The 22,163-nt window shown below is 44.8% G+C and overlaps 1 protein-coding gene across 2 annotated transcripts in view; it reads left to right on the top strand.

The window, feature by feature from the left end:
- The window catches only part of Dennd5a (DENN domain containing 5A), a 108,883-nt gene extending 87,465 nt beyond the window's left edge, over positions 1-21,418 (top strand). The window contains exons 13-23 of one of the 2 annotated variants that reach the window (XM_008853448.2): positions 6,515-6,599; positions 9,074-9,158; positions 9,595-9,723; positions 13,535-13,656; positions 15,086-15,231; positions 15,775-15,893; positions 16,263-16,444; positions 16,985-17,067; positions 17,734-17,857; positions 18,441-18,609; positions 20,414-21,418. In XM_008853448.2, coding sequence (XP_008851670.1) covers positions 6,515-6,599; positions 9,074-9,158; positions 9,595-9,723; positions 13,535-13,656; positions 15,086-15,231; positions 15,775-15,893; positions 16,263-16,444; positions 16,985-17,067; positions 17,734-17,857; positions 18,441-18,609; positions 20,414-20,597 — 1,428 coding nt within the window. In that variant the 3' untranslated portion in view covers positions 20,598-21,418. The remainder of the gene's footprint in view (positions 1-6,514; positions 6,600-9,073; positions 9,159-9,594; positions 9,724-13,534; positions 13,657-15,085; positions 15,232-15,774; positions 15,894-16,262; positions 16,445-16,984; positions 17,068-17,733; positions 17,858-18,440; positions 18,610-20,413) is intronic. The other variant, XM_029556291.1, reaches the window with a different exon arrangement.
- The last annotated feature ends 745 nt before the right edge of the window (positions 21,419-22,163 follow it).

Below are 22,163 nucleotides of genomic sequence, written 5' to 3'. Positions count from 1 at the left end.
CCAAGAACATGCTAAGGACCTTTTGCTGATTTTACAGTCCTAGTGGGAAAGAGACCATCGTGAACATTTCTTTTGGAAGTAGACGGTTTAACCATCTTAAAGATCTAAGAGATATTCTTGAGAAGTGGGGTGTTTGGTTTTGCCAAACTTTATACCCAAAGAATTTCCTTATTTCAAAATGCTGTACTTTTAATTGGTGGTCTAGGGAGACAGCTCTTCTTTATTTTCAAAGATTTGTTTAATACACACACACACACACATGACAACAATTTCTTTTATATATTTTTTTTTTTTTGTCTTTTTGAGGGTCTCCCTGTAGCCCCAGCTGTCCTGGAACTCACTATGTAGACCAGGCTGGCCTGGAACTCACAAAGATCTGCCTGCCTCTGCCTCCCAAGTGCCAGGATTAAAGGCGTGCACCACCACGCCCGGCTGTTTATTTAATTTTATGTGTGTGAGTGTTTTTTGCCTCTGTGTATATAAGTGTACTACGTGTGTGCAGTATAGTGCCCATGGAGGACAGAAGGCGGCACTGGATGCCCAGAACCTGAGTTACTGACAGTTGTTAGCTTCTGTGTGGGTGCTGGGAGCCAAACCTACGATCTCTGCAAGAGCAGCCAGTGCTCTTAACTGCTGAACCATCTTTCCAGTGCTCTCCTCCCTTTTTTGAGACGATCTCTTATAGAGCCCTGGCTAATCTTGAATTCTGTATGTATCCAAGAATGACCTTGAACCCCTGATTTTCCTGCCTCTACCTCCTAAGTGCTAGGATTACAGACATGCCACTGCTGTACCTGATTTACACAGTGCCAGGGCTTCATGCATGCTACCAACTTAGCTGCATTGCCAGCCTTTTGTGAACTTAATTTCTTTTGGTCTTTTTGAGACAGGGTCTCCCTGTAGCTCCAGCTGGCCTGGAATTACTATGTAGACCAGGCTGGCCTTGAACTCACAGAGATCCACCTGCCTCTGCCTCCTGAGTGCTGGGATTAGAGGTGTGTGCCATGCCCAGCTTAACATTTTTTAAATTACATTTATTTTTTTGTGGGTGTGGAGGTGTGGGGTTGTGCATGTACACACATATGTGGTTGGAGGTCAGAAGACAACAAGCAAGAGATGGTTCTCTTCTTCCACTATTGGGATCTGAGGATCAGACTCAGGTTTTCAAGCAGCAGCCTTATCCACTGAGGTGCCTCCCTGGCCCCCTTTGTGTAGTTTTAATTTTGAAAGGAAATTGAAAAAACTTAAGCAGTTTTATCAAGGGAAAAAAAATCAGAAGCACATATAAGTTAGTATCTAGAAAAGAAAAGTTGTTTGTTTGTTTGTTTGTTTGTTTGAGACAGGGTCTTCTTCAGCCCCAAGCTGGCCTGGAACTCTATATATATACACCAGGCTGGCCTTGATCTCATAGAGATCCACCTGTCTTTGCCTCCTGAGTGGAGTGCTGGAATTAAAGGCCTGCACCACTATGCCTGACATTTTATTAGATGGGGTCTCATGTAGTTCAGGCTGGCCTTGACTGCTATGTAGCTGATCCTCCTGCTGCCACCTCCCATGTGCTGGGATACAGGCCTGCACCACCATCCGGCTCCAGGAAATATTTATTGAGGGCCTACATTATCCTAGACACTGTTATAGGCACTTGTGATTTACATCATTTTGAACCCAGCAGACCAAGCGTTCTGCTTTCCTGGGGTTTCCATTAGCATGAGTATGGCAGTAATCTGTTCTGTTCTTTGTAAATGTTTGTGGTTATTTTTTTCAAAATTTCAGTCTTTTTTTTTTTTTTTTTTTTTTTAATGTTATATGAGACAGGGTCTTACCATATGTTCAGCCTGGCCTTGAACTCATGATCCTCTTAGCTTAGCTGGGATTATAGGCATATACTACCATTCTTGGCTTAAAAATCCATCTTAATTTTTTAAAATTTATTTTTATTTATGTATATGAGTGTATTGCCTGCATCTATGTAAGTGATAAAAGTGTACTGGTATGTGCAAATACCCTTGGAAGTCAGAAGAGGGCATTAAGTACCCTGGAACTGGAATTAAGGACAGTTGTTAGTCACCATGTGGGTACTGAGAACCAAACCTGGGTCCTCTGCAAGAGCAGCCAGTGTTCTTAACCACTGAGCAATCTCTCCAGCCCCTAAAATCTGTCTTAATTACTGTATCTATTGTGCTGATGTGCCCAGTCTCTTTTCAATTTTTTAGATTATTTCTGATTTTCAGTGCTGTGATTATATATTTTAAATTTTAAGTAATTAATTTTGAGACAAGGCTTCATTATATAGTCTTAGTTTGTCTAGAACTCTCTATATAGACAAATCTGGTTTTAAATTCACAGAGATCTGCCTGCCTTTGCCTCCCCAAATTGCTGGAATTAAAGGTATGCCTCACCTCACAGTTTTGTGGGTTTTTTTTTTTTTTTTTTTTTTTTTTTTGTCTTTTTGAGACAGGGTCTCTCTGTAGCCCCAGCTGTCCTGGAACTTACTTTGTAGACCAGGCTGGCCTTGAACTCACAGAAATCCACCTGCCTCTGCCTCCCGAGTGCTGGGACTAAAGGCATGCACCACCACGCCCAGCTTGCACAGTTTTTTTAAATGTTAAAAACTGAACATTCAAAGGTAAGCTGTGATTGTGCACACCTTTAAACTCAGCCTTGGGAGGCAGAGGCACAAGCAGAGGCAGGAGCAGGAGCAGGAGGATCTGTGAGATTGAGGCCAGCCAGGGTTGCCTGGAAAGTCTGAGAGTGCTGTAGTATAGTTGCTACATTTTGAGTTGTCAGTCAGTCAAAGGTTTGCGTTGGAATCCTAGTGTGGCTGGATGACTTTAAGTGACTTGCAATTTCTGACTCTCATCTTTCAATAATTAGGTATAAGAAAAGTAAGAACCCAGCCTGTGAGCATTTACCATATGGTAACTTTTTATTCTGCTAGGGCTTACTTGAAGAATTTTGATTCTTCTATTTTGTCTATAAGAAGGGAGCAGAATATACATAATCATTTAAACTTTTTTTTTAAATTAACAAACTTGTCACTGTAGTTGAGCTCAGATTTTTGGCAATGTATTTAATCTCCAAAATTGAATATTTGCCACAAATTCTCCAAGGGAGTTAAAGAAGCTTCTTGCATTAAAAAGTGTCATTCCAGGTTCTAAACTCACCCTCTGAGACCTGGCAGCACTGAACACTTGGTTTCTGTACTGGCTGCTGTCGTTTGAGGGCTGATACATGACAAGGAGTTACTTCTGTTTATATACTTGTGACATTCTTGAAGAGTTTGGTCTGCAGAAGCCGCTTTGCAGGAAGAAGAGTCACCTTCTCCTGAGCTGCCCTCTGCTGCACCCCTGCTCTTGTTCTCGTTCTCTTCACCCTAACTTTTCTTCAGCATGGCACCTGCCACTGCTCTTCAGCATATGTGTTGAAGGCTCCCTGTGATCAGTGATAAGGGGTGTGTGTCATATCTCGATAAGATAATAGTGGTTAGGAGAGTGTATCATATCTCCGTGCCAGGGTTGCAGTCATGAATTCAGTCCCTACCCTTTCAGGAGCCTGCTTTCTAATGGTTTTAGTAATGCTTGTATGAATGGGATGAATGCGTTTCTAGAAGTTCAATTTTTAATTCAGGGTGCATGAATGTATTAGCTCTTGAGCTGTCTTTTGTATATTTTACATTAATATGCTTCCCTGGGAGCAGTCTGTGGGAGTTGCAAGTCTCATTAATGTCACTGAGCATTTATGTTTTTTCAAATATATGATAAACTGATGAGTGGAAATGCTAGTTCTCATTTTGATTTGTGTGTATTTGCCATTGAGGTTGTTGGAGTTTGTTAAAAGGTTTAAAAAAATATTTTGTGTGTGTGTGTGTGTGTGTCTGTCTGTCTGTCTGTCTGTCTGTCTGTCTGTCTCTGTCTCTGTCTCTGTCTCTGTCTCTGTGTGTCTGTGCCCATGTCCATGGAGGCCGGAAGAGGGCATTGATCCCTTGGAACTGAGTCAGCCTACATGAGGTCTGGGATCTGAACTTGGATTTTCTGAAAGAATTGCAAGTACTCTTAATCACTGGGACATCTCTCCAGCCCTGAGCTTGTTAGGTTTTTAAGTTGTATAAATACTGTAGAAAACTGAAACATAAAGTTTATTTCAACAGCTTATTGGACACGAGGATTCAAATCAAATGCTTGGTTTTCTTTTTTTCAGAAAGAATCATGTTGATGAATGAAAACAAAATAGATCTTTGATGTTCTCATGGGACTAAGTCTTAAGATGTTAAATTTTCATATCTCGGAGCATAGAATTTTCTTTAGAAACTGCCACTTCAAATATTAAGGAGTTGCTGGGCATGGTGGCACACTCCATTAATCCCAGCACTCAGGAGGCAGAGACAGGAGGCTGTCTGTAAGATCTATGCCAGCCTAGTCTACATAGTGAGTTCCGAGTCAGCTGGGGCTATGGTGAGACCCTGTCTCAAACAAACAAATAAACAATCAAAAAGCAATCTTCAGAAACAGTCTGTATTGCATAATTACTATCAACAATGGTTCTGACAGTAGATAGATTTGAACTTGGGTCCCAACACTAACTAGTGGTGTGATTCTTTATAAGTCACCTTTACAAGTTAACCTTTCCTATCTTCAGTTTACTCTTCTCCAAAGGATATGGGGATAGCAGTGTTTACCTTGTTTTGGGCGGATCTTTTTTTTTTTTTTTTTTTTTTTTTTTTAGAGACAGGGTCTCCCTGTAGCCCCAGTTGAACTCACAGAGATCCATCTGCAGTGCTGGGACTAAAGGGGTGTGCCCCCATGCCTGGCTCAGCAGTGTCTACCTTGTATGATTATTTGGAACACTAATTAAAATACTGTATTTTATTATTTTTCTAACAAAATTTTATTTATGTCCATATTTATTTTAGGAGAGGATCTCATGTAGCTCAGGCTGGCCTTGAATTTCTGATCTGTCTGCTTCCACCTCTGGTGCACTGGCATTACAGGTGTGGGCTACCACACCCAGTTTATATGGTGCTGAGCATAGAACCTAGGGCCTCATTTATGTTTGGTGAGCATTCCCATCAACTGAGCCACATCCCTAGTCCTAAAATACTATATTTTGAGCCGGGCTTGGTGGCGCATGCCTTTAATCCCAGCACTTTGGGAGGCAGAGGCAGGCAGAACTTTGTGAGTTTGAGGCCAGCCTGGTCTACATAATGAGTTCCAGGACAGCTGGGGTTACAGGGAGACCCTATCTCACAAAAAAAAAAAAAAAAAAAAAAAAAAAAAAAAAAGATACTATATTTTAGACATTTGACATAGTGCTTCACTACTAGCAAGCCTTGAGACATGATAGCACCTATTATTATTACTTTATTAACTACAGATCGAAAAGAACTTATAAGATTATTAAAATCCTGCTACTAAACAAGAATACTATATTATACTAACCATATAGTAATCATGACCATGAATCTGAAATAAAGTTTTTACCATCTAATAGAGTGATGAGGGTTAGGGAGATAGCACAGTCAGAAAGGCCTTGCCATGTAAGCATGAAGGACCTGACTATCTTCAGAACTGATGTTTAAAAAAAAAAAAAAAAGCCCAGCATCGTGGGGTGGGCCTATAGTCCCAGTGTTGGGGAACTAGACAGATTGCTCCAGGCCAGTGAGAAATCCTGTCTCATAAAGCAAGGTGGATGACACCTAGGAATGAGTTTGACCTCCATATGCACTTGAACACATGTTCACACACCTGTACTCATGCAAACATGCACCCTCCTACACACACCTATAAACAGATACCCCCTAGTCATGATGTCTTGAAGAATGATTAGAGGCAGCAGTTTCTGGGTTGCCAGCTGGGATGATTTACTACAGGCAAATTGCTCTTACGCTAGGCTCTCAAATGCTCTTAAGACCCATGCTTTGGCAAAGTGAAAAAAATCTCACTAGTAGTAAATTGCAACTCTTGAATTTCCAAATGCCTACATTCTAGTTTATCGACTGTAGTTTATCTCATCTTTGCAATTAAATACAGCCTACCTTCTTTAGACTTGAACTGTACTTTCAGCCGTAGATCCACTATCGTAATGACTTATTCTTCACAGCCTGCAGTAAGGGCAGAGATGCCTTTAACTATTGTAGGAAATTTGGAAGCTAATCTCTATACTCTCATGGGTTAGATATATGCTCTCCTATGCAAAAGCTGTCATGCTCTGTCCAGGTCCATAACCCATAGAGCATGCAGAGGCTACCTTTTGCTTCCTTATTCATGAATCTCTTCTGCCTTTTAGGCATCTCCTTTGTGTTCCCAGCGGGGTCCATTTCAGCTTTTTGTTTCCTTTCGTTGTTTTTGTTTTTCCTGGATTTTAGTAAGGGGTATATTTGTACACATTGTGTGTCTTGGAGGAGATTGAAACTAGATATAGTACTAACGCTTTTTAGCAAAAACCTCTGTTTGTATGTTGAACAAGTCATGACCTCTGAATTTTAAACTCAGCTTTTTTTCCCTCCCATTGGTTCCAGGGGAAATCAGCTTTGTGGTCTCACCTGTTACACTATCAGGAAAACCGGCAGAGAAAACTCACATCAGGAAGCCTCAGTGCCACAGGTAAGGTGGTCTCTTCACCTGTGCAAAAAAGCCCCTTACTGGGGCAGTCATCTGTAGGCTCCTGTTGAGGCCACTGAAGCTTTTGCTCTGAATGTTTCCTGGGTCAAAAATGGAGCTGCAGGGCTGGAGAGATGGCTCAGCAGTTAAGAGCAGTTACTGCTCTTGAAGAGGACCAGAGTTCTGATCCCAGCAGCCATGTTTGGTGACTCACAACCTTCTATAACTCTGACTCCAGTGGATCCAGCACCTCTTCTGATCTTTGAGGACACTCACAGACACAGTGCTCCTCTCACACATACACATAAGTAAAAACAAGATAAATATTAATTTTTCAAGTAGAGCCACCAGGCTTCCTGAAGCACAGATTGTAACCAGCACAGTGGGTTTGCTTTCATTATGTGTTTCTAGACCTTTTTGATCAGCAGGATAGAAAAAGTAATGGTTTCATTTTGGCTTCAAAATGGTGGCTATACATTAATAATAGAAAAGTAAATTTGGGTGCTGGTATTTGCTGGAAGCTGTTTTCAGAATCTTTTACTTGTCTGACAAGGGTATGGTGATTATCCTATTAGTTAATTCATTGTCCTTCCTTGGCACTCAGAAGTTAACAGCTTGGTATGAATGAATCTTTATACTTCCTTTCTGTTTCTAATTAAATAAAAATATCAGAGTTGGGCCAGGTATGGTGGCACACTCCTTTAATCCCAGCACTCAAGAGGCAGAGGCAAGTGGATCCCTGTGAGATTGAGGCCAGCCTGGTCTACATAACGAGTTCCAGGCAAGCTGGGATTACAGGGAAGACCCTGTCTCAAGAAAAGATTAGAGTTGAGGTGTAGCTCAGTGGTAGCACTGGTGGCATGTTTAGTGTATTAGTTTCAGCCACCAGCACTGCTCAGGAAAGGAGTAGAGATATAAGAAACTCCAGCAACCTAGTGTAGCTCCTTTACTTTATGAGAAGAATCTGGGGTCTAGAGAGAATGGAATTGATGTAAGACCATGTAGTAAGTTAATGGAAAAAGTCTAGCTTGGGAGCAGAGCTCTATCTCCTAGTCTCTATTCTTTATGGTGCCCTGAAATGTTTTACTTCTTGGTTTATTTGCCTTTATACCATTGTGCTGGATAGCTTTAGTGTCAACTTGACACACCTGTGTTGAAGGAGCCTCAATTGGGGAATTGCCTCTATTGGACTGGCCTGTGGCCATGTCTGAGGGGCATATTCTTGATTATTGAGTGATGTGCAAGGAAGGGCCCAGACCACTGTGGGTGGTGCCACCCCTGGGCAGGTGGGCCTGTGTTGCATAAGAAAGCAGGCTGAGCAAGGGCCAGGGGAGCAAGCCAGTAAGCAGTGTTCCTCCATGGCCTGTGCTTTAGCTCCTGCTTCCATGTTCCTGCCCTGAGTTCCTACCTTGGGCTCCCTAATGAACTGTGACCGGAGAGATGTAAGCTAAATAAACCCTTTCCTCCCCAAGTTGGTATTGGTCAGAGTGTTTTGTCACAGCAATGGAGAAACAAACTAAGACAACCATCCTTTATCTCCCTCTTTGCCAGAGGAAGTTTACTATTCTTGGATATTCTTAATGGTAAAATTAATTAAATGGATTTTTTTTTTTGAGGCAGGATTTCATTGTGTAACATTGCCTGGCCTAGAACCCTCTGTGTAGACCAGGCTGGCCTCAAACTCAAAAAGATCTATCTGCCTTTGCCTCCTGAGTAATGAATTAAGAAGAATTTTTAAGAAATGGACACGAGTTCTTTGCTCTTAAACTAGTTGTTCTGAAGTAGCGCTGAATGTGGGTAGACGTGTGACTGAAAACCAGGCACAGGAGTTTCCTACCTAGCTCTGTGAGGAGTTTCTGGTCTACTTTTTGGGTGTGAGAGTAAAGGGTCTTCACAGGAAGTCTGTGGAAACGGGATGCTGAGGATAAACTGGAGCAGAACATTGTAACAACTTAGTGATGAAAATACTGTTTTAAACATGGCTCCTGGCACCAGGACAGAGAGGCATTATTGCCTCCTTTCTCTTAGAGAGCCTTAGCATTCTGGAACAGGGCCTTCACACATTCTCCTGGATCTTTTGAAGACAGAATTGGAAGTGAGTGGTAGCTTCAGGTGGAGGTGCTGTTGCCCTGGGTCCTGATGTATGTGCACATGATGGATTAGGAGCCAGGAGAGCAGTGTCCATCCTTACTGCCTCCAAGTCCACTTCACTATTTCTCCCTCTGTTAAGTGTGGAGGCTGTTACCTTCTTTGTCTGTCTTACAAATTATTCAGCAATTAAATGAAATGATATGCATGAAAGTATAAAATTTGATCTCTGTTGGAAACTTAAAAATATTTATGAAATGATTGCTTAAGGTATTAATGATGTAATAATCTGTTGTTTGTTGTTGAAATTTGTGTTTTGACATATAGAAGAGTAGTTAGCTATTTGGATATTCTGGTTTCTTTAGAGATGACCAACTTTGTTGTTCCAGGAATACTTGTTGATTCAGAACGGAGAAAATCCGATGCCAGTGCAGTCATGTCTCCCCTGAGGATCTCCCTGATTCAGGATATGAGGTCAGTCTATGCTCACACATAACTTAGGCACTAAAATCTGATTTTAGTTGTTGCTTGGGTTTGAGGTTATGCAACAGGATCTTGGTGGCTGTTACATTTGGCTAACTAGGAAGCCCTCCTTAATTGGTCTCATGCTTCATGATGCCTTTGTATAGTTTATAAACAGTTACTTTCCTGGCATTTTGGAGAATTACTCCTAGTAAAGGAGCATAAGAGAGTGTCTCAAGACCCCAGGTCTCAGGATTAGCCTTGCTTATTGAAAGCTATAATGCCTGTTCTTCCTCCCAAATTGTGATGAGTCTGTCTGGCAAAGCCACATGGAAGGTTGAGAGAGAGGAAGAAACTTTCCTCGGGCTGCCTTGCCAGACTCTCTGGCTTTACAGGTGAGTCTTTAACAGTGCTCGTATCCCTCCCCACCCTGCTCTTTTTCCCCTAGACACATCCAGAACATTGGGGAAATCAAGACTGATGTGGGAAAAGCCAGAGCATGGGTGCGACTGTCCATGGAGAAGAAGTTACTCTCCAGACACCTGAAGCAGCTCCTTTCAGACCATGAACTCACCAAGTAAGAGCACTCTATCTGGAGTCGTATGGACCCCAGGATTGACAGGGAGATTGAAAAGTGGGTGTGGGAAAGGTGCATTCAGCATTCCAGACTCCAGCTGTGGGTGAAAGTCTTGCAATGTTTCTTCTTCTTCCTCTATCTACAGATACTTTCCCTTTTTATTCAGTATGCATGCCTAAAACTAGTGGGTACTCCTTCCTGCATTAGGGTGACAGGTGTACTTTTTGGTCATAAGGCATTCGTTTCTTCTGTCTTTCCCACTGAGAAGCAAAAGATTGGAGGATTCAAAGGAAATTTCCGTGTTATCCTCTTGTCTCTCTTCTCTCCTGAGCCCTAGGTCAACCCAAAGGAACCAATTCCTCCTTCTCTCTTTCTGGTCCATGTCTCCCTAGAGCTTTCAGATAGCACTTCTTCCACTACACTTCTCACCTGGACAGGGAGGGGGAGTCCAAGGCTCTCACACTCCCAGGGGCCACTGAACCTACAGTCTTCCTCTCCCTCATTGTTTTGTACCTACCTACTAGAGGAGAGGGGAGGAAGGTTGTTCCTTCTCTACCTCTCAGATGACTCAGATACAGTATATCTGGCTCTTTGCTGTTGGAAATTTTTGTGTATCTGTATGTGGTGCAGGGGATTAAGGGTCTCACACATGCTAGGCAAGTGCTCCACCACCCAGCCAATAAATCCTAACCCTAATCTTGGATTTTAAAACTGTAGCTCTATTAGAGGAGATCATACAGTACCTTCTTACCTAATGTTCTGGCCCTTCTAGTGAGTGGAAAATAAGAGTTTTGCTTCCACAGATTGCACTTTGGTATAGGGAGAGAGAGAAGGGTGCTTCAAGGGTACTTGTCCATTTGGCATCACTATAACAGAATACTCAGTGTTGGATATTAAAAAAAAAAAAAAAAGACGTGCTTAGCTCACAGTTTGGAATGCTTAAAGTCCAAGATCAGGCAGTCCCATCTATTTGGCCTCTGGCAAAGGCCTCCCTGGCTACATCACAGCATGAAAAAGGAAATAGTCACATGCAGAAGGGATGCAGTACTTGGGGTGGACTCACTTTATAACACCTGCTCTCATGAGAATTCCTCCTTGAGACCAGCATTAATCCCTTCTGAGAGCACTGCTTGTGACCCATTACCTTCCATTAGGTCCTGTCTTTCAGTGATCTAACCACTGCAGTATCCCCACCCGAGGGCCAAGCTTCCAGCACGTGAGCTTTTTAGAGAATCCATTCAATCCATGCCCACAGCATAGCACCCTCCATCCTCTATCCTCTTGTCTTTCTCCCCATTCTACTTAGAGCTCCAGTCATGCCATAGGGTCCACCTTTTCAGGTTGTTCTTAGTTGTTTCTTGTCTGCTCATTTGTGTGACCCTGTTCTCCATCTTCTCTTCATCTGACCAGTTCCTTAGGGCCTAGTCAGAAGATTTCTTTGACAGTTTTCTTGTGCTCCCTGGAGACAACAGTCCATTTGTACTCTAGGTATGCATAGCATTGTTACAGTATTTGTTCATTCCTCCTTTGCCACTTATATAGCTGCATTATCTATTTGTTTGCAGCTTATTAAAGCTTGCTTGCATTGAGAAGATGAACTGTAGACTTTTCCCAGTGCTGAGCATGTTGCCTAGTGCCTAGAAGGAATTCAACTAGTGTATATAAAGTGTGTGTCTAGCTGCCCAGGCAGGAATAGAACAAACTTGGAAGAATGTATCTTAATAGAATGTTTTGAGTCTTTAGCATTTCAAGCTAATTCCCAAGACTGTTTGCAGCTTGGAGATTGGGTATGATGGAGGGGCCTTATAGTCAGGGATTTGTTGAACCATAAATTCTAGAGGAACAAATTAGCTCCTTTAATTGAGAGTCCAAACTCTTCTCCCTCACGTCTTTGTTTAGACTCATACTATGTAGTGCTCCCTCCGCCTTGAACTATTGTGTGATGCTGGACCCTATACCCTCTTGTTCTGTCTCTTAAATTTTTTTTCTTCTTTTCAAATATTGCATTTATTCATTGAGAGAGAGAGAGAGAGAGAGAGTCTTTGTGTATGTGTGTGTGTGTGTGTGTGTGTGTGTGTGTGTGTGTGTGTGTGTCGCTGTGTGTCTGTGTGTATGCCATAGTGTGCATGTGGAGGTCAGAGAACAACTTCTGAGTGTCAGTTCTCTCCTTCCACCATGTGGGTCTCAGGGATTGAACTCAGGTTCAGTCTGAGCCACCTCACTGGCCCCTCTCTGTTCTCGTTCTCCCTGCTCTTTGCAGGCTGCTGGCTTCCACAGTCCTCCAGTCTCTGCATGCATGCCCTTTCTTTGTCTCATTTGTTCTCTCTCATTTGGTGATCTCACCCACTCATGACTTCCATCACTTCCAGGCAGGTGGCTCTGACCGTTCTTCTAAACTCCAGTCCTGAATTTATTTTGGTTCGGATAGCTAGCGGTAGCTCAGAGAGAAAAAAGGCAAGTTTCACAGCTCTTTCAGTTTTTGCAGTGTCACCACTATTTTCTCAGAACATCCTTCCCCATTCTCCCCCAGCACCTACATTACAGATGTGAAATCAATTCTGACTCCTTTGTTTTACCTTCTGAGTCCTTCTCTCCTTGGCCTGGCTTTGTACATTTTTACTGCTCTGCCTTGTTTTAATCCTCATTCTCTTTTCATCCTTCCACTGCACTAACTTTAGATTGCCTGAAATTGGTCTTACCTCTCCCTTTCTATCTAGGGCAAATTCAGAATCCTGTTACTTAACAAAGCAAATTATGAAATATTTAGCCTGAAAATGTAGGGCCTTCCTTTATTTGACTCTAGCCTAACTTTTCAGTCCTGTTGCTAGCTGGTCCCTTCTGGGAACCTTCAACTCTAACCACCCTGGTTTCCACACATGTCCTTCCTCCTGTACTGTAGATTTCCTTTCTGATTTGTGCTATCCTCCAGATCCTTCTTGTTCTAGAAAGCATTCCAAGACTATGGAAGCTCATTTTTCATTTAATTCCTAGAACGAGCCTTCACCTGGTAACCCATTGTGGGTACTCTTATCTCTACTTAATTTATTTTATCACCTAGCAGAATAGATTTGAGGACAGGCACTTCCCTTTCTGGTATCTTCGTGTACTGGTTCTCGGTTCAGTATCTGCTGAAGGTGATTTATAAACTACTCTGACTGTGGTGATTGCAGTGTATTTCTCTTTGACAGGGGTTGCCTGCACATTTTGCTCTCAGCGTCCCCTTTATTTGGGGACGATACCATTGCCGTGAAGTTGTGGAGGGCCCAGGGCCTAGAATGTTAAGGCAAAGGAATTGGCTTTTGATGAGTTGACTCTTCCTTAAAACCTAGGTCTGAGGCAGGAGCAGGACCCTGCCCTGCATTGTCTCTGAAGCAGTGTTCTGACTCATGACTCTCAGGTCTGCCGAGGGTTTGAATAGTCACCATAGACCTCTTGCCATTAGTGCTCACAGACCATACACTGTGGTGACAGCCTAACTAGAAGCCTGAGGGGACCTGTGTCATCCCTGATGAACTTTCAGTCTAGTCCTTGCTCTAGGAAAGGAAATTCCATGACTTGTCCCACATGACAGTATAGAAATATTGGCCTGCTGACAAATAGTGTGTGATTTTGTTGGACCTGCTGTGGCTTAAGTCACTTTCCGTCTAGCCTCAGCTACATGGAAGGGCTAGCTAACCTTCATAGCATGACCCCAGAGAGCTTGAGGCTTGACATTTTGTTTCCTTTAATGGTCTGCTTCTGGAACGAAGCAGGCTTCCTTCCCCTCCTGACTGGGGACTGATATGTTGCTGTGTTGCCTCCTGTCTCACAGGAAGCTATACAAGCGCTATGCCTTCCTGCGCTGTGATGATGAGAAGGAGCAGTTCCTCTATCACCTGCTCTCATTCAATGCCGTTGACTACTTCTGCTTCACCAACGTCTTCACTACAATCTGTGAGTAGCTCTGCTCTGCTCCCACTAGTCTGCTCTAGGCAGTCTTCATGAACCACTGCAGGCTTGCTCACTGTCCCATTTCAAGTGAAAAAAGATTTTCCCTTTTTTTGAGACAGGGTCTTACTATCTAGCCAAGGTTGGCATCAAACTCAGCAATCCTCCTGTCTCAGCCTCCTGAGTGCTGGGATTATGGTATTTGTGTCTCTATGTCCCACTTGCTTTGTTACCTCTCTCGCTCTTGCTCTCGCTCTCTTCCCCCTTCCTCCCTCCCTCTTCCTCCCTCTCCCTTCTTCCTTCTTTCTTTCCCTCCCTTTTCCTCTTCTTTTCATTTCTTTCCTTTTCTTTTTGTTTTGAGACAGGGTCTCCCTGCAGCCCCAGATAGCCTGGAACTTGCTGTGTAGACCATGCTGGCCTCCATCTCACAGAGCTCCACCTGCTTCTGCCTCCCAAGTGCTGGAATCAGAGGGCTGTGCCACCATGCCCAGCATTTTTGCTTGTGCTTTGTATTCCTTTTGCTTTCTTCTTGTTCTTGTCTTTTTGGTCATCTTGCTGTGAGTGTTGTCTGGGGCACTGCTCCCATAACCTAAGGAGATCAGAGTGGGACAGGGTGGTACAGTTTACCTCCCACTCTACACAGCCCTAGAGTACACACTTTTGTTTTGGCCTTAGAGGTGCTTCCACATCACAGGTTTTGGAGCAGCCCTGGGAGAGAGGTCTATTCCTGAAGTAGCAGAAAGAACTCCAGGTGGCAGTGGGCAATTTGAGTCCAGGCGAGCTCCACCCCTAACTTGTCATTTTCTGTGAGCAGAGTCTATACCCCACCTTCTGTGGGCTTCCCTACTTCACAGGAAGAGGGTTCAAGCTATTCTAGGGCCAGCAAGCCTATTCTTTCTCAAATGCCAGGATCATTTACTGGTTAGCTTCTGAATTGTTTCCATAGCTAGTTATTTGACCAGACACCCACTGCCACAGCAGCATGCACTGTCATTTCAATCTGATGCCACCTTCCTTCTCAGACTCTAGGGCTATGGGCTTGGTAGAAGGAGCCCTCGACTGGAATTTAGAAGATCCAGGGCAAACTGTTTCCCTCTCTGTGCCTTGGAAAAGAAAGCCACATCTGTGTGGCCTTTCCTAAGGGTAAGACTGTCATGTTATGAGGACTCAAGAGGCGAGAGATTGGAAAGTACTCTGAGATAGAATTTAGTATTTGGTCATGTTTAAAACTGAGACTGCAGATAGTCTTGGAGTTTTGATATGTGGGTGATAGCCTTTTTGAAAGGAGAAGAGAGAGGATGGATTGTCTAATACTTGAAGCCAGCACAGTGGGGGCTCCAATCATACCAGTGTGCCTGGAGCAGGTCAGGGTCCCAGCAGGTATGGGAGAGATTCCTGATTTCCCTCAGTGCCTTTGTGACTTTCTCCTAAACAGTAATCCCATACCACATTCTGATCGTACCAAGCAAGAAGCTGGGGGGCTCCATGTTCACCGCCAACCCATGGATCTGCATCTCAGGAGAACTGGGTGAAACACAGATCTTGCAGATCCCCAGGAACATGCTAGAGATGACCTTCGAGGTATGTGTTATCTGGGGGTCCCAACCCAAACTCAGGTCTGTGGGGACCTGAGTTTGCAGCAGCTGTTGTGAGGAGTTTTGTAGGATTTTAAGTGTCAGAACAGCAGATCTGTCTTGAAACAGTCTGAGGCCAGGGCCAAGGGTTGATCCCAAGGGAAGATTTGTCTGCTTTTCCTACTCTGTCGCTGGCTGGACGGTATTTACTTGTTGGGACTTGGAATGCCCCTTGGCTCTGAGATGTTGAGAAAACCCCCAAAGTTCTTTCAGCTATTGAGCACAGGTGTTCTAAAGCCTCAAGACCCATTTACAGAGTGGCTTGAACCCAGACCCTGACTACCCTCTAAGGCTATCATCATGTTTTCAGCAATGAGCTGCCCAGGAGCAGTGCTATGCTGCCAGGCCTAGCAGTAGGTGGAACGGGTGAGCTCTGCCCCTGCAGGTGCTGAGGGCCAGGTGGCAGGCAGCGGGTCAGATTGTGCCTCCAGTGGTTACCACTTTCCTCCTACTTTCCTGACCTGCTCCATCTCTGGATATTTCCTCACAGTGCCAGAACCTGGGAAAGCTCACCACTGTCCAGATTGGCCATGATAATTCTGGGCTGTATGCTAAATGGCTGGTGGAGTATGTGATGGTCAGGAATGAGATCACAGGACATACCTACAAGTGAGTGTCCCTCAGTTGTGTACTGCCAGGGATGTCGTAAATGATTGGGTATGTGCTTCTCAAAGAACCTTTTGAGGATTGATAGAGCAGATGACTTCCTGTTGGCTCTGCCTTGTGTACTCAAAAAGAAACTGGAGGGTTTCCAACCAAGTGAATGTGTATGGCATTGCCGGGCACAGGTCCCAGGTCACCCAAGTCACTCAGGTAGTTTCCGTGATGATATGCAATGGGATGAAGAGAGCCTTGGGAGCCCCTAGTCTGGTTTTGTAGCCTCTCCCATGGATTGGCTTTGATGCTGGCTCTGTTGAGCAGCAAAGGGAGGGTACTAGAGGAATGAGCAGCTCTGATAGGGCCATTGTCTTACTCCAGGTTTCCGTGTGGCCGGTGGCTGGGGAAAGGCATGGATGATGGAAGCCTGGAGCGCGTCCTTGTTGGGGAGCTGCTCACATCCCTGCCTGAGGTGGATGACAGGCCTTGCCGGACCCCACCACTGCAGCAGTCCCCCAGTGTCATCCGGAGGCTTGTAACCATCTCGCCCAACAACAAACCCAGTAAGTGGGAGAAAGAGCTGGGTCCCATGAATGGGCAGTTTTCTGGGAGCCCTGGTCCCAGCATGTGCAGCTGTCTCAGGAGCCACTGCTGCTAACAGTGCCACCTCCTCTCCTGATCAGTGTGGGTATGTTGTCCTTGCCTTAGAGGCTTAGAAGGAGAGGCTGGTACTCTGTTCTGTTTGTGCCTACTCCTGTCAGGAACAGAGGTGTCATTCCTGTTCTCCTCCTTCCTGGTGACTATCCTTCACAGCCAGGTCATGGCCCTCTTGGGGTAACCAAGAGTTCCAGGACAGAATGGAAAGTAAACTTGGCTAGCATCTCCTAGAGATGGAACTCTCTTAGCTTTGAATTTCCCCCCTAAGATTCTGGGAAAAGATCTCTCTGCAAAGTTGGGCGGGCAAGAGCCTCTGCTTCCTGAGGTTCAGCTGGCCTATATCTCACTCACGTGGGCCGTCTTCCCTATGTCCTCAGTCTCCTCCTTGGTCAGTAAATACCGGTAACCTCTGAGATTGCTTCAGAATGTCTGCTTGATTTTATCAGAGCTGAACACTGGACAGATCCAGGAGTCCATCGGGGAGGCAGTCAATGGCATTGTGAAGCACTTCCATAAACCTGAGAAAGAGGTGAGTCTTCCCACCCTCCAGCTCTGAGCCTTCTGTGGAATAAGAGGCAGCACTCTTGATGTTGTAGTTATCTTGTGCTCTTCAAGGTCCATGCGCTATGGATAATGTAGTCATCAACAAGGTCTTACTGTATAGCCCAGACCTGGAGCTCATTATGCAGCCTAGCCTGGTTCCAAAGTCATGGCAGTTTCCCTGTCTCTGCCTCCCAAGTGCTGAGATTATAATCATGTACCACCATACCCAGCCAGAGTCTTGTATAGCATATGCCTTGCTTACTTTGAGATGGAGCAGACTCCTTCCTCTAGGGGCCTTTGCCTCAGTTGTTCTGTTTTCCGTCCATACTGATGATTGATGGAGTCTCTGGGATCTGCCAGTAAGCAGTACCTATTCCTGTCTACTTCTGGATTTGCCTGGGTCTCCCCAAATAATGACTATACTGGCTATGTGCTCCTGTTGGAGGATCTCCTATGTATGACCCAGACTCATCACGTATCCCTCCAGCAGTTCCTCACTGAAAGAGTGGGCCAGCCACTGTGGTTGGTACTGGGGGATAGACAAGGTCTTGTGGTCTTTTCCTTCCTCCTGACTCTGACTGTAGGTTTGGGGGTGCAGTGGTAGAGAGCAACTTAGCTGAGACCTGACTGTTATTCACTCCTGTTTTCTTAGCGTGGCAGTCTTACCCTGTTGCTTTGTGGAGAGTGTGGTCTCGTTTCGGCCCTGGAACAAGCTTTCCAGCATGGATTTAAGTCACCCCGGCTCTTCAAAAATGTCTTCATTTGGGATTTCCTGGGTGAGCTGGTCTAGGGTACAAGTGTGGGGAAAGCACATAGATATGCAGGTCTCACCCCATGGCGTGGATGCTGACGCCTGTGGTCTAGCTGTAGAAGCCCTCAAATTTGATCAGTTGTTTATTTGCCCTGGTTTTCTTGAAGGGAATGGCAGGGACACCCCCACCCCCCACTCACCCCTTCATGAGCTCTCACTTCTTGAGAGCTAGACAGAGGAGATTCTAAACCTCTATTATCTAGCATAGGCTTAGCCCCAAGTCCTCACACTTCTTAAAGATCCAAAAGAACAGTTGAAAGGATTGGAGCCCAAGCCCTATGAGGTCCCCACTTACATAATTCATGCAGGCAATCATCCTCAGAGCCTTCTTGTCTCTTCAGACCAGAGAAAAGACTGTCTTTGTACCAAAGGCCACATACATCAATTTTATAACTAGCGGTCATTTTTTAAATGATCATCAGCATTAGAATATGGTGTTAGTTTCATGAGTTACCCACAGGAGCTTGGAGAGGCCCATGGCAAGCAGCCTGCAGGACAACCAGAGATGGGTTTTGAGAGCCATTGTCACAGCTTTTCTGTCTTCACAGAAAAAGCACAAACCTATTATGAGGCATTGGAGCAAAATGATGTAGTCTCTGAGGAGAACTGGCATATGAGGGCCCGCAATTTTTGCCGGTTTGTCACTGCAATCAACAACACTCCCCGGAACATCGGCAAGGACGGCAAGTTTCAGATGCTGGTGTGCCTGGGAGCCAGGTACTGCAGGGCCCAGAGTGCACTGCAGCCAGCACTCAGAGATGGGTTGCAGGCCTTATGTGGTTCAGGGTAGGCTGTTGTCCAAGCATCATGGGAGGGCTTCTTACAGGCCATTAATTTCCTTGCTGTACCCTGCATATTTGTGGGGATCTGTGAAGAAGAGTGTGTAAAATTGAGGGAAATAGAAACTACATTTTTATGGAAAGGTTCAAAATCGCCCCTTGGGGAAATTTGAAGTAAATATATGTAGTCATTCCTTCAGTAAACATTCAAATATTCCAGGCCCTAAGGAAAGTGGTAGGAAGAGAGCCAAACGAAACATGACTGTGCCACTTGGAAGTTCACTTGTCCTGATTTTTATTTTTGTTTTTTAATATTATTTTTATTTTATGTGTATGAGTGTATTGCTTGCATGTATGTGAGTGCACCCGTGTCGGGCAATTCCGCGGACGTCAGAAGAGGGCTTGAACTGGAATTAAGGATGGTTCATAGCTGCCATGCGGGTGCTGGGAATTGAACCCAGGTCTTCTGCAAGAGCAGTCAGTGCTCTTAACCATTGAGCCATCTCTCCAGCCCCTTGTACTGATTCTTAAAAAGCAAAGGTTTCAGCCGGGCATGGTGGTGCATGCCTTTAATCCCAGCACTTGGGAGGCAGATGCAGGTGGATCTTTGTGAGTTCAAGGCCAGCTTGGTCTATATAGTGAGTTCCAGGACAGCTGGGACTACAGGGAGACCCTGTCTCAAAGACCAAAAAAAAAAAAAAAAAAGGAAAGGTTTCACGATCTAGAAAAGATGTACCCCTCATAAGATTTGTTGAACATGTAGAGGGAAGAGTCCAAAGGAGGCTTCCAGGAGGAAGCTGTATTGAGGTGAGGCTTTAATGGAAGAAAATAACGGGTATTAGTGGGGAGGGCAGTAATAGAAAGCACAGTTGCTAAGAGACTAGGGACCTTGAAGACCTGAGATGGAAAAATTCCTCCAGTATTAGGACGGCATTGTTTAATCAGAAGGCTGAAATAATATAGATCTGGTGTCATAGGTGGTGTGTACTGGAGTGGATAGAATGAGCAAGCATGAAGGCTAGATAGCCCAGAGGCAGTGTTTCACAGAGACCTACGGGAGAGAGTTGGTGGAGTGGTTAGATTCAGACTCGGCACTGTGCTACATGGCTAAAACCCCAGTTACTTGGGAGGCTGAGGCAGAAAGATTGTTTGAGCCCAGGAGTGCCAGAACCTGAGCAACATAGTGAGACCCCATCACAACAACACAAAAGTTAAAAAAAAAAAAAAAATCAGACTCTAGAACCAGAGTTACCAGGTTCACATCTTTGGTCACACCTCACTTCTTAACTGTGATCTTGGACAAACTATTCCCTTCATCTGTGTGAAGTAGGGATAATGGTACCATAGGGCCTCATGAAGGCTAAGTCTCTCGAAGCTGTGCAGGACATGAGATGTGTACTGTGAGTTTGCACTTATTCCTGGTGGTGTTAGCTGTGGGGACATGAGATACTCTGGAGCCATTGCTTATTAGATGGAGGGGAGGAGTGGAGACTGGTATGTGGTAGTGTTGTCTAGGAGAGGAGGGAGATGGAGGAAGAGAGACCGATGGCAGGGATAATTGGGTTGGGTTGTTTCCAGGACTGGGCAGCTTCCAGTGGGAGGCAAGCTTTCTTAGGGAGGAAAGGGGGTCTGTGGAGACATGGCAGCTTCTTGTCTTCAGACTTAATTCAAGGATCCCCTTGTCCTGTCTCTCTTCCTTTTCCCTTGCCTCTGACCTGCCTGAACCACTCCTATCCCGCCAGAGATCACCTCCTGCACCACTGGATCGCCCTGCTGGCTGACTGCCCCATCACTGCGAACATGTATGAGGATGTGGCGCTGATCAAAGACCACACACTCGTCAATTCCTTGATCCGTGTGCTGCAGACATTGCAGGAGTTCAACATCACACTGGAAACGTCCCTTGTTAAGGGCATTGACATCTGACCTCCCAGCACCAGCCAGCAGCTCTGCCTCTTCCTCCTAAAGGGACCTAAGCAAGTTAAAAGGGGGATGGACAGGAGATGTATACTTACTGTAAAAAGAAAACTAGAGGATTTTTGGAAAAAATAATCTATTTTAGAGTTTATTTGCTGATTTGCTTTTTACACACTTTCATGTGAAAGAATGATAGGGAGAGGGAGCGAGGTTGGTGCCGCTTATTTTGAAGCTGGTGCCCTCCCTCGCATGGCCACGCACTGGGAGCCTGTGGCCTCCCAGACTGAGCCTGTGCACACGTGGGGGGCTGTTCATGTGCTGCCCCGTCACGTCAATGAGGCCATTCCACATGTTTTTAAACTAATGTTTTCTATATTAACATTATTCTGGACATCTGGCTTTCACGGGCCATGCACAGGTGTGCTGATTGGACAGTCCCGTGTTCCAATCAAAGGGATTTTTAGCGGTGCCTGTGAGCAGGCACTGAGGAGTCAGCCCCACATCTTTTGCTTTCTTTGTTTTGTCAGTATTATTTGGAAGGAGACATGCTAGGACATGTCGTTCTGTCGACATGTGGAAAATCATGTTTCCCGTTGGCACACAGTTGCACAGAAGTAAACATGAGCATGTTTTAACAGGTTTTTCTTCTATCTTATTTATTTAACCCTCCATCATGTGTTTTAAGTATTTGTTTTCTTTTTTTCACTTTAAGAAAAAGAAAGGCTTATCACAGTCTTAACTGGCTATGTTATTACTGTTGAATTTATGTTGTTTTGCAACTTAGAAACCAGCTACAGTATGGCCCACTTAATAAAACACCTTAAACAAAACTGCTCTGGTCACTGGCTTTCATGGGGATATGTGGGCAGTAGAGGGTGCAGCCTGGCCTGCCTGAGGACCAGGTTGTGCATCGCCTCTCTGCACCACCTGGCTCAGGGCTATGAACTGCCTAGGATGTCTTTGGGAGCCTTGGTGGTCCTTCTGTCTGTGGTGCCTGGAACTTTGTACCTAATTCGGTCATCTAATCAAAAGGGATATGGGCAGGAGTTACTTTCCCACTGCACAGAGCCAGGGAGATTTGACTAGTTTTTTTTTTTTTTTTTTTTTTTTTTTTTTTTTTTTTTTAAAAGGTGTTCTAACAGGGTCTCCTTGTAGCCCCAGCTGGCCTTGAACTCACAGAGATCTGCCAGCCTCTGCCTACTGAGTGCTGGGATTAAAGGTGTACACCAGCACACCCAGCTTGACTAGATTAAAAAAAAATTTTTTTTTAATTTTATGTGTATGAATGCTTTGCCTACATGTGTGTAAGTACACCTGTGTGGTGCAATGCCCACTGAAGCCAAAAAGGGTGTCGGATCCCCTAGAATTGGAGTTAAGGACAGTTGTTAGCTGTTGGGGGACCCTGCTGCTAGGGTTGTAGTCCTCCGTGTCTGGATAGCTCTAAGGGACTCGGCGCTATATGGAAGGACTCCCCTTCTCAGCGGGGGCCTCCTGCTCTCTGACTTACCTGGAAAGTGCCTCCAAGCACGGATGCCTGACCTTATTTGGAACATGACCTCTTGCATAGTTACCTGG

Source organism: Nannospalax galili, unplaced genomic scaffold, assembly GCF_000622305.1.
Source record: "Nannospalax galili isolate Female #2095 unplaced genomic scaffold, S.galili_v1.0 scaffold44, whole genome shotgun sequence".
Classification (NCBI taxonomy): domain Eukaryota; kingdom Metazoa; phylum Chordata; class Mammalia; order Rodentia; family Spalacidae; genus Nannospalax; species Nannospalax galili.
The sequence above is the reverse complement of the archived record's forward strand: the minus strand, read 5'-3'. Positions and strand labels throughout refer to the sequence as shown.